Below are 12,073 nucleotides of genomic sequence, written 5' to 3'. Positions count from 1 at the left end.
TGCTTTCCATCACGCTGTGATATGAGCACGTCACTGATCAAGTGCTTTATTTATTTAGATATGTCTTTATTTTTTCTTTATTTTGTATTTTTTTATTTACCTTTATTTATTGATTGATTTTATTTTATTATTTTTGAGAGAGAGAGAGAGCGGTAGAGCGAGTGATGCAACAAGACATTTTTAGCCTACACTAGACTTCACATTTAAGATCCTGTGGCATAAATAAGAATTTGAAGCATCTGTTATTGTTACTCAAAATAAACCCAGATCCTGTGCTTTAAAAGTGTATGACTTAAAAGAATCTGCTTTGGTCTTTGTATGAGTTTGTAGTTTTAATGCGCTTGTAATTAAATCCTTTACTGGAGCACCTAAACTGAACTTGCTTTACATTCAGTTACAGCCCTCTCACCCAGCTCCACTTGTCACAAAATCAAATGAAGCAGGTAATAGTCATCCTCTTTTGACTTGCAGCAGTCAGTGAAAGGAGGGATGTACGAGATGATGAAAATGAGAAATCGTATTAAAATCTCTTTTAAAACATGTAACATTTTTAAAATGTTTATAATATTTCTACAAAATAAATAAATCATATTAACTCTAAAATTCTGAAATGGCAACCATCGAGCACAAGTGTTACGCAGAGAGAATCAGAGGCATGTGGATCCATTCGCAGGTTTTTATTAGCCGGAAAGACAAAAGCAAAGACAAAACATAGGGCTCAGGCAGAAACAATATCTAGGCTAGGGTAGTGGCAGGCAGAGATCATAAACGGGGTACACAGTACAGCATCGGGGAGCTAAAAAGGAAACAAGAAGGAGAGACAGGGAGAAAGTGCTCAGAAAAGACTGACTAGCAAATCAAGACTTCACAAAGTGACTGTGTGTGAGTGCTGCTTATATGAGTGTGTAAATGAGGTGCAGGTGTGGCAAGGAGATTAGCTGATGAATGAGGTGCAGGTGTGGCAAGGTGATAGTGATGCAGTGCCTCATGGGAGATGTAGTTAGGGTGTGGTGCAACAGTGTGAGAGGTGCTAGTGTCCAAGTGATGATATGGTGACACCTGGTGGTTGATGGGTGGAATGGTCCTGAGTGGAGTAACCTCTACTGAAGTTCATGGGCACTCCAGCTAATGATCGTGACAACAACACTTAAAAATGTGTTTTATATATTTAAAAAATAATATAAAAGAGAGGAAAACCAAGGTCTAGCTCGGACCAAGGAAACAGAACCGGAGCACACAACGTTTAATAATTTATTATTAAAAACTGACTAACGTTTCAACGCTCATGCGTCTTCTTTAGAGTCAAACAATCAATGGCAACATACAGATTTTATAGCATTGAAGTTCAAATCATTGGCCACAAGCCTAGATGGGTGTGGTACATCAATTAATTAATCATAATTAGGCACTCAGGTGTACACCAGTGTGAATTACAAAAAGCATGAGAGACCCAGTTCCTCATTCAGACCATTAGATTCCACTGTGTTAAGAGTGAAAATCCAGAACGCCTGTCTTTGTAGTAGGTACTTGACTATATCGCCGCCTCGTTGGGAGGGTAGAATTCTTTCAATCCCCCAAAATTTTAAGGACGCATTAGAGCCGTGATTAGCTTGTACATAATGTCTCGCAATTGCATAGTCCATATTACGGTTCCGAATTGCTGCTTTATGTTCTGCAATGCGTAATTTAAGGGGGCATTTCGTCTGACCTACATACACAAAACCACATGGACATTTCAACATATAAATCACATGGGTGGTATTACAATTAATAAAGGAGTTAATCTTGTATTTTTTACCTGACTGAGGATGGAAAAATTGCTTAGTATCATTTGAATTAGAGCAATGGGTACAATGTCCACATCTATAAAAACCCACAGGAGGAGCCGGCAACCACGTAGATTTAAGTGAAGGGCTCATGGTTGTGTGAACCAACCTATCTCTCAGTGAGCGCGGACGCTTAAAAGTAATGCGCGGCGATTCTGCACATATATCTTTAAGAGCTGGATCGCTCTGCAAGATGTGCCAATGTTTCTTAATCACATGCTTTATTTCTCCGCCAATATGAGAGAACTCAGTGGAGAAGCAAAGTCTTTGTCTAGAGACGTGTTTGGTTTTAATCAAGAGATGTGATCGTTGCGTCGATCTAGCTCGTTCATAAGCTGCGGAGATGTCGTTTTCAGTATAGCCCCTATTACGAAAGCGTTCTTTCATTTCTACTGCTCCGCGCTTAAACTCGGCATCGTTACTACAATTTCTTCTAAGCCGTAAAAATTGGCCAATAGGAATATTTTTAATAAGTTGTTTAGGATGATGGCTATCTGCTCTGAGGATAGTATTTCTGCTAAGAGGTTTACGATAGATCGATGTTACTAAACCTCCTTGGGAATTTTTGTGAATAGTCAAATCTAAAAAGTTAATATTGTCTGTAGATTGTTCTACTGTGAATCTCAGAAAGGATGTGGTAGAGTTAATATAGGCCATGAAAATCTCCAATTCGGACAAGGTCCCTGTCCAGATGAAGAAAACATCATCAATGTATCTCTTCCACAAAGGAATTTTAGGAAGAAATAAGTTGTTAACAGGATTATCGATGAATTAAGCTTATGTTTGTATTATTATATTGTAATGAGTATATTTTTAACATATTTTGACAAAAAAATTATATATATATATATATAATGACATCAAATGTCATTGATTATCTTTTTATTGTTGGCAGTAAATTTGAAACTGCACGACTCGGTAGGAGAAGCTTTCTCTGCCTTTTGTATAAGTTTGTAGTAACATCCTGTGCTGGACCACCTAAACTGATCTTGATATTCCCTTCACTCACAGACCCCTCACCCTCACACACTGAAGAAGGCAAAAAACCAGAAGCAGGTAATAGTCTTGAGGCAGTTTGTGAAGGATAGAATAGTGATAAGGATGAATGAGATGATGAAAAGGAGAAATCTTTTAGTCAAAAACATTTTACAAGTTCTTAGATTTAAATGTTTAAATTATGTTGATGCTTCCAGTCAGTTGTGCATCACTATTGGTTATGTTTGTATGTATGTGTGTTGTGTGTCACAATGTTTTTTTTTTATATGAGGGTGTATTTTTTCGGTCAGAAATGTGTGTCTCTGTGTGTGTGTGTGTGTGTGTGTGTGTGTGTGTGTGTGTGTTTGTGTGTGTGTGTGTGTGTGTGTGTGTGTGTGTGTGTGTGTGTGTGTGTGTGTGTGTGTGTGTGTCTGTCTGTGTGAGTGTGTGTATTTACCAATTAGTCAAATTTCATCAGTTTATATTATTTAAATAATTTTTGATTATATGCAGTTTATGCTAATAATAGTCATTATTAATGACAATTAAACACACACAATTCTGTACAATACAAAACTCTAAATTAGTGTTGCCAAAAGACCCGGTACTTCGGTACCAAGTTAATTTCAGCATCTGAGCTTCAGAGTTCTCTCTCCATCAAGCGATCTGAACTTTTCAGTTCATCTCAATGGACGCACAGCTCACCTGTATTTGATGCTCTGTAAACTCTTTTTGAAGGCGCACGACTCACCGTCGCTTTACTGATAGCGCTGTTTCTCACACATTCAAAGAGAGAGAGAGCGAGAGTCTTACCACGCTGAATCGACACGCTATATGTAAACTATTCTTTCTGATCTAGTACCGTCCCTGTTTTGATTTCAGCAAATCAGTTTGACCGAACGCAGACAACGTGATTAATATTCATGAACCCAGCAGCTCATCAATTCATAGTGCATTGTATATACATTAGTATGATAGTAGAATTAGTAGTAGTATTATCTTTTAATAATAATTAATATGATCTATTACTATTTTTTTTTACAGAAACCCTCAATGACCAAAAATATCTTAAGCATCACCACCAGTCTTAAGTTCAGTTAAAATGACAAATATGCATTCATTAGGCTTAAAAGTTAATTTTTACATAAAGGCATTGTGCTATAAATATTACTATTATTTAGTAAAATGTATGTGATACTGCTACTACTGTTGAAAAAATTTATAAAACTTTATTTTTTAAAGAAATAAATCACAATAGTTCTTCCATGTTTTAATTTTAATAGCAAATCCCCTTTATTTACCAAAAATAAAATGTGTTTAAATTTCATAAATTAAAAGACAAATTAAATTTGGGTGAAACTTTTGTTTACTGTTTTTCATAATTACATAACTTGTAGAAAAACTTTAAACTCAATTGTAAATAAGTATAAAAAATGGCATTGGTTTTATTTTTAGAGCTAAAAAGTTATTTTTTTTTAATTAGCATATTTTTGTGTTTTGCTTTGGTACCGAAATTGGTACCGAGAACCGTGGATTTTCACTGGTATCGGTTCCGAATACTGAAATTTTGGTACCGTGATAACACTACTCTAAATATTTCATACTGGACTGTGTCAACATATTTATGAGAGAAACAATTTATTTGATCTAATAATCATTATCATTATCATTAGGGAATATTACTGATAGTAACCAGACAAACACATCAATCTCACTCCCACACACCACATTGCGACAAAAAAACACCAGTACCACTGCAGGTAACTGTGTATTTAACAATAGATTTTTTTTCTTTCTTTTTTCAGCTTATTTTGTTTATAATATATTCAGATATTGCTGAGCACATTCATTTTGTGGTTAAAATGCATTTTGATGTACAGTAAGGACATTTTATAAATTAAACAAAAAATATGGCAATTTGCTGGGTCACCATCCTAATACCCCATACTTGATTGAGTAAAAGGAAGAGAAACTATTTATTTGATTTAATAATCAATATCATTTAGGGAGTATTAATGATAATGAGACAAACTGATCAATTTCACTCCTACACACCACCTTGCTACAACAGCCATATCACCCTGGAGCACAAGACCAGTTACCCACTGAAGCTAAGCAGGGCTGAGCTTGGTCAGTACCTGGATGGGAGAGCTCCTGGGAAAAATAGGTTGCTGCTGGAAGAGGTGCTAGTGAGGCCAACAGGGGGTGCTCACTCTGTGTGCCAGTGCATCTGTGCCGAGTGTTCCCTCAGTCAGGGTGTGAACAACTGGCAGCGAGAGGTTTCTGGAGAGGCAGACAGGTCTACCTGAGCGGCTCTGAAACGTCTCCAAATCAGCTGGACGTCTAGGGATTGAGTCGCCATTCTCCCGGGTGCAGCTCGAGAAAGCTCATCAGCCGTATGGTTAAGCAGGCCTGGAATGTGAATGGCATGAAGTGACCACAGAACCTTCCAACTCCAATAGAGGTGGTGGTAGGCAAGTTGCAACATACGATGGGAGCACAGATCACCTTGTCGGTTGATGTATGCAATGGTCACAGTGTTGTCCGACTAGTACATGCTTGCCTCGTAAGGGCCCTTGAGACGGGTCAAGGCAAGGTCCACTGCCAGCATAAGTTGATGTGCCAGTGCAGTTGGGGCTCTGTCCAAACTGCCGCCGTAGTTGCCATATACAGTAAAACTGAAACCAGAGAAACCAATCATCCAGCCTTGAGGACTCTGGACGTGGTGGAGATTTCCACCTGAGCCCTACCCTCTCAGTGACCCGGAAAAAAAGCATAGCCATTATTTCTGGTTCTGATTCAGGCATTGCTACAGTCCTGGAGGAGAGCAGTACAGCCGAATCTTCCTCTCCAGAAAGCTCCAGCGATTGACATCCGGTTGTCGGGAGGAGCTCCAAAGACTACTGTTGTTACACTCTGTGTGGAGGGCACATTTCATTGGCAGCTCAAATGGTTGCAGCGTGCAAGAGGAGCGATGGTCCCCCAAGGGTTGGTTCCCTGGAGGGTTTGCCATCACTGTTTGCAATCACCCTCAGAACGCCTATGCTACTGTCTGCAGTAAACCTGTTTGACTGCCGTCATGACAAGAACTTGATCGAGGCAGAGGCAACAGAGCTCCGCCCCCTTTGAGGAGACGGAGCTTGGCCCGTGACTCTGAGATGATCATCTTCCCGCAATGTGAACATGACTCATCTACAAAAACCACCTCAGCATGCTTAATGCCCATACACATAAGGCAGTGATTGTGACCATCACCCATCGTCAGATAACAACCGCATCCAGAGTTACCCGAGTTATACGTTGTCTATAGCAAGACCCACATTGTCTTTACAAAGACGTAAAAGTTTGCCATGCAACGTCGTCTTTAAAAACATTACTTTAAAACAGTACTCTCAAAGTGCACACTGAATTCTTTTCTTCTCTCAGTAGAGTAGTCGGGAGCAGAATGATGTGATCGATCGGCTCTGAAGCAAAAAGCTGAATGTGTGCTGCATCTGCTGCCTATTTATACTCACGCTGTGATCAGTGGCCCTGATACAATAAATGCATGCCAATGTGCATTGGCTTGTTAAGTTAAAACTCGAAGTTGATTGGTCTATCTAAGGGAGAGGACATATATGAAATCAACATCCTATTTCGGAACAGAAAGTCATATTTTGAATTAAAACCCCATCTTCCAGAAATGTTGATATATGACACACAATTTAAAAATTAGACAGATTTAAAAGATAATTACAAAATATTATCATATTTTCATGTGTCATTAAATTAATGTAAGTCATTTTTGAAGACCAAGGAGAGGGAGTGGTCATAGTGAAACATCTCCGAAAAGCCCTAAATGTGCTCTGCACAGGACATCCAGACTTTAAACTGTGGCATGTACAGTCTCAGAGAAATTCACTAAAATATAATGTCCTCATATGAGGCCGCTGGGTCTTAAGAGCATACAACAGGAACACAATAAGTACATTGTACCTAATATTTTTGTTGTTGTTGTTGTTTAATTTAAGTTCATGCTAGTTAAAGACACCAGTGAACATTTCATTTTATTAAATAATTATTATCATGCAGGGAACACTTCTGATCTGAAAGACACTGGGAATACCATATCAGTCTCACCCACACTCACCCCCACACAACAACAAAAGACCAGCACCACTGCAGGTAACAGCATATGTTTTAACATTGTATTGTATCTTTTTTTTCTTTCTTTTTTATCAAAAAAGATTTTTCTTTGTAATAATATTAAACGTCTTTTTCGGAAATCAAGAAATGTACACCCTGTACTAATTTTTATTTTAATTTTTATTTTTTTATTATTATTTTATTTTATTTTTTATTTTTTTGCTGTTGTTGTTGTTGTTTTAGAAGAAGAGTTAGATCATTCAGTGAGCAGCAGCTTATACTTGTAACTTGTAGGTGAATAGATGAAGATCATCTTCCGGCTATCAAACATATTCATTTCTGAAAACATTTGGATAACAGAAAAATTGCATGCAAAATTGCATTTTTTTTTTATGAAATCTATAAGAAAACCGAAGTTTTATTTTATATTTTAGAAGCTTCAAAAATAGGTCTGGACAAAATAAATGAGCATCATTGATCGCAGCCTCATTACTTCTGCCATTGCTTTAGTCTATTTTTGAAAAAGCTGTTACAATACTTAGCATGTTTCTAAATGCATTACTAAATGGCAATAGTTAAATGAATTTAGCCACATAATCTTGCATAGTTAGGAGAGTAAAGTATTTTAAAAAGCAGTAGAATACACTTCCTTTTGGCACAAAAGCTGTTCACACAGTTAAATCTTAGAAACAATTAAATTATTCAAAGTTGGGTTGCATCATGTAATTCTGATGAAGGTAATTCATATGTTTGTTTGCTTTGTTTTTATCTCACACTTTCCACAGTTGCAGAAATAGCTGGTAAGTGTTGCTCTGTTTCTATTATGTTGTTCCTGATTAAACATATGGAACAGAAAATATATACAGTATTAACTTGTAAAACTTGACATGTTAACATATTGTTTCATACTGTCAATCCATCATTGCAGACAATCAGTCAAACTCTTCCACTCCCATCCCTTCACCAATCAAAAATACCAATAAAGTAATAAATAAATACACACAATCTCTCACACTCTGACCTCCAGCTTCCCATCATACCCTGCTGCGAGCACATGTGTCACGCTGTCCGGTCTCTAGGTGTTTCACAATGTCAAGGAAGGATCCTCGGAAGCCAGCATTTCAAGGATGCTATGTCATCGGCATCCGTCGAAGGACTGAGTCCTTCGTTCGAAAAATATCCCATACACAGGAAAGGATGCATATGTGTATCCTTCGCGCTCTCAAATCACCCACAATCCTATCCGCGCAGCTTTGCTATCTTGTTCAAAAATTCAAAAATGTCGAACGTTAGCGGAGTCGGAGCGTTAACGGTTTTTATTTACATTATTAAACATTTGTTATAACTGTAGTAAATATAAGTAAAGTTTAACGTTTAAATGCCAGTACAAATTACTACCATATTGATATTGTAAATTATACAAATACATATGGTTAACTGAACCGGACCCGTCATTTAACAATTGGTTGCGTCATCGGCATTTCTTTTATAAATAACTAGTTAAGTTGTCCAAAGTAATTTAACGATACCATTCACAGCGTTATTCAAACGGACATTTTCACTGACGTAATGACGCAATTACGTGCACTTGCTAGCCTGTTCCATTTACGTGTTCTCCGAATGCTTAAGAGGAGTCTCGCCTAGCCTCTGAAGGAAGTGACTTGGAAGGACCAGTCCTGCCAAGGAAGTATCCTTGACATTGAGAAACGCCTTCTGTTTCCCTGAGTCTCCACTAGGGATCTCACTTCCCCATAGGCACCTCACCGTAGGCACTACAATTCCCACAAAGCCTTGTCCCTTCATCACAGTAATTGCACTCCTGTTAATTGCACTCAGGTGTCTTCACTTGATTGTCATTACCCTGCCTATATCAACCGGCCTTTTCTGTTTGTCCTGATGGAGTCCTTTCATTCCGTCACCCATTTTCCTCGCCTTCCGAGTTTCCTCGTCTTCTGAGTTTCCTGTTCCAGTTCCTATTCCCGTTCCTGTTCCTATCCCTAGTGTTTGTTTGTTTGGATTGATTTCTGGTTTTGACCCCTGCTTGTTGGATGCTGATTTGGATTACCCATTAAATACCACACTGCATTTGGATCTCCTGCGTTTCTCTGGGTTCCGATCGTAACAACATGTTTCTGAGTACATTCTATGATTTGATGTATATGTGTATGTGTGTGTGTGTTATATATATATATATATATATATATATATATATATATATATATATATATATATATATATAGAATGTTTAGACAAGTTTTGAGGCAAACATAGTTTTATATAGTATATTTAAATATTTAAATAAATCTCACAAATATCAATAGTTTTCATTCATAGTTGTATATTCTGGTGCCAATTCATCTGTAATCAACCATTGCTAATGGCAATATTCATAAAATTGTGTAATGTTTAGTATTAATTACTAATTATTAGTAACTTGATAAGTTTAGATATTGTTTCATTGTGTCCTTCCATAGTTACAGTCCCTCAGCCAAATCTCTCCACTCTCACCACTTCATCAAACACACCTGCAGACATCAGCACTAAAGGTAAAGCTGACATCAAACTCACACTCCTGCATTATTACTCTCACACACTCTCATCTCCATCTTCCCATCATGCCCTGCTACGAGCACACCATCTCTGAACTTTTATTTTATTTTATTTTATGTTTAAGTGTGAAAGAGATCCAAACAAACAATTTCACATTCTAGACAACCAATGGCACATAGAGAGGTGTAATAACTGACTCATGAGTTACAGTGAGAGATCTTTATATATTTCATTTAAATAGCGTCCCTCACACCTGTGTGCCGATCTACTTTTTTTAGATGACTGTTCATTTCCTTCTAGTCACACAAGCTGTTTTTAAGTTTAGCTGCACAATATTGTTAATGATATTAAAAAAAAAATGTTAATCAGAAAGAAGACGTTGTCCAGTTTTAAAATAATGTTAATAATACCTTTAATAATATTGTAATGTTAATATTTTTACAATGTTTTTTCTTCAGTTGCAACATTTGACGACATGAACATGAAATCAAACTTGATCCTTTGTACTTATTCATGTATAAATAAACATTCCTGGTGATGTTTTAGTACACCATTTTCAGGATAAAAATACATACAGTATATACATGTTTATAGTCTTCCATCAAAACTTTATAAACTTTTTTGTGACCATTCACTGCACCACAAAACATTTCCAGCAGACAGTCAGGTAATGAAGCATGTAGATGAATATATAGTAGTCTTCCAACAATCATTTATTCTGTACTGAACCAAATCATTTTACAGACTCGGATAAAAACATGTGGCAAGTTTGAAGAAATTAAGTGTTTATAGTTTCCTTTCACATATTAAAAATAATCAAGTGTACCATTAATTATGTTAATTATTATGTTGATAATTATATTGTAAAAAGTTAATTTGTAACATATTTATATAGTTTTTTATTTAAACATTACAAATATTTCACTATTATTACACAGTTTTTCAAGTTAAACCTCCCGGAAATGTTATTGTTGACGTCAAAGGTTGTGCAGCTTACAATTTAGTTCAAATTTGTAATTGTGAAATTTACCATGGCTAATGTTAATACTAGTACAATATTTAATATATTTGTGAATTACAAAAAGTGATTAACATGAACTATCATGAAATTTGACTTAGAAACAGGCCCCTCACCCTCACACACTCCTACCTCATTATCACCAGATAAAGGTAATGGTTCACATCTTGAAATGCATTATTAATTCATTAATTGAACTTTGCAGTACATCTGTAGTCTGGTCAGACAGTTTTATTTATTAACTTTTATCAACTAGCAGCTCAACCAGGTTCAAGTAATGACTCCATCACCTCACCTCCAATCACGACCATCCCATCTCTCACCTCCACACAACCCACCTCAACCTTACACACATCCACCAGCATCACGGGTAACTCCACAACACTTGTGCTCTCTGATATAATTATTAATGTTTAGTGAGACAACATTGCTTGATTTATGATAATTACCGTTTAAATATGTGTTTTTCTCAGGTACCACAGAAAGCACATGTGAGTATTTGTTTGTCTGTTGTGTGAAGTCAACTTTAATTGTGTTGTTCAAGACACAGTTTCTTCTTATGGATTTGTCACTGTTCATACACACTTACACACAGGTCAGTACAGCGTTTTGGAGAGAGTGAAAGAAAACGAAACTCATGTGGTGAATATCAATGGCTCTAAGGACCAAATGTACACAATCAGGATAAAGGATAAGCACAAAGAGATCCGTGCTGAGCAAATATCTGACCAGACTCCCTTTAAAATTCCTTTTGAATGGTTAAAACCATGCACTGTGTACAGCGTCAGTGTGGATGACTGTAAACTCAGTGGAAACAACACCTTTACTTCCAGTAGTAAGTGTGAAAAAGAAGATTTATGCATGAATTAAGTGTTACATAATGCAATGATAGTCATTTTTAAATGTGATTTTTACGTTTTCAAATACTCTTTGTGAGCTTTGTATTAATTCTTTTAACAGCATAGAGAGCAATAACAATTCTTATATGTCAGGTTTTGAACTGTGTTTGTATTTTGTTGCTGAATAAATATTTTGTGAAGTATTATGTATTTATATTTGTCTCTCGTTTCTTGTACAGAAAATGGAGAAACTGTTCCAAAAACTGTTGTGACAAGCGTGACAGATAATGAAGTGTGTTTGAAAGGAGAATTCACTGGTATTCAATGGGATCTGACTGAATGTGTTGAAATAACGGAGCAAAACTCTTGTGCATCCACACACATCGTTGTACTGGACACATGTAACTACACAATGAATGTTGATCTGCCCCCAGGTCGGTATTTAATAAAGAAACAGATGGATCATTATTCAGTTTATTTTTTACTGCTGTTTAAACACAAATGAAATGTCTGTAGAATAATGATGAATGTTAAATCAATCTCACTCTCATGATGTAGAATTGACTGTTTTTCAGTTCATGAGTGTGAATTTGAATTGATCACTTGCAAAATGACTGAATTAAATATAAAGATATACATTATACATTTCTGTAGATGGCATTTCAAACACTGATAATTAATATCTGTTTAATATCTGTTTATTTGAGTACAAGTATCCAACATATTTTGTGTATCATAAA

General features: G+C 36.4%; 1 protein-coding gene across 1 annotated transcript in view; it reads left to right on the top strand.

Moving 5' to 3' along the window:
* Nucleotides 1-12,073, top strand: part of LOC132160206 (receptor-type tyrosine-protein phosphatase C-like) — a 241,630-nt gene that overhangs the window by 218,319 nt on the left and 11,238 nt on the right. The window contains exons 6-10 of the mRNA XM_059569947.1: nucleotides 9,407-9,472; nucleotides 10,751-10,905; nucleotides 10,968-10,989; nucleotides 11,090-11,329; nucleotides 11,573-11,767. Of these exons, the coding sequence (XP_059425930.1) occupies nucleotides 9,407-9,472; nucleotides 10,751-10,905; nucleotides 10,968-10,989; nucleotides 11,090-11,329; nucleotides 11,573-11,767 (678 nt within the window). The remainder of the gene's footprint in view (nucleotides 1-9,406; nucleotides 9,473-10,750; nucleotides 10,906-10,967; nucleotides 10,990-11,089; nucleotides 11,330-11,572; nucleotides 11,768-12,073) is intronic.

This window comes from Carassius carassius, chromosome 16 (assembly GCF_963082965.1).
Source record: "Carassius carassius chromosome 16, fCarCar2.1, whole genome shotgun sequence".
In the NCBI taxonomy this organism is placed as follows: domain Eukaryota; kingdom Metazoa; phylum Chordata; class Actinopteri; order Cypriniformes; family Cyprinidae; genus Carassius; species Carassius carassius.
The sequence above is the reverse complement of the archived record's forward strand: the minus strand, read 5'-3'. Positions and strand labels throughout refer to the sequence as shown.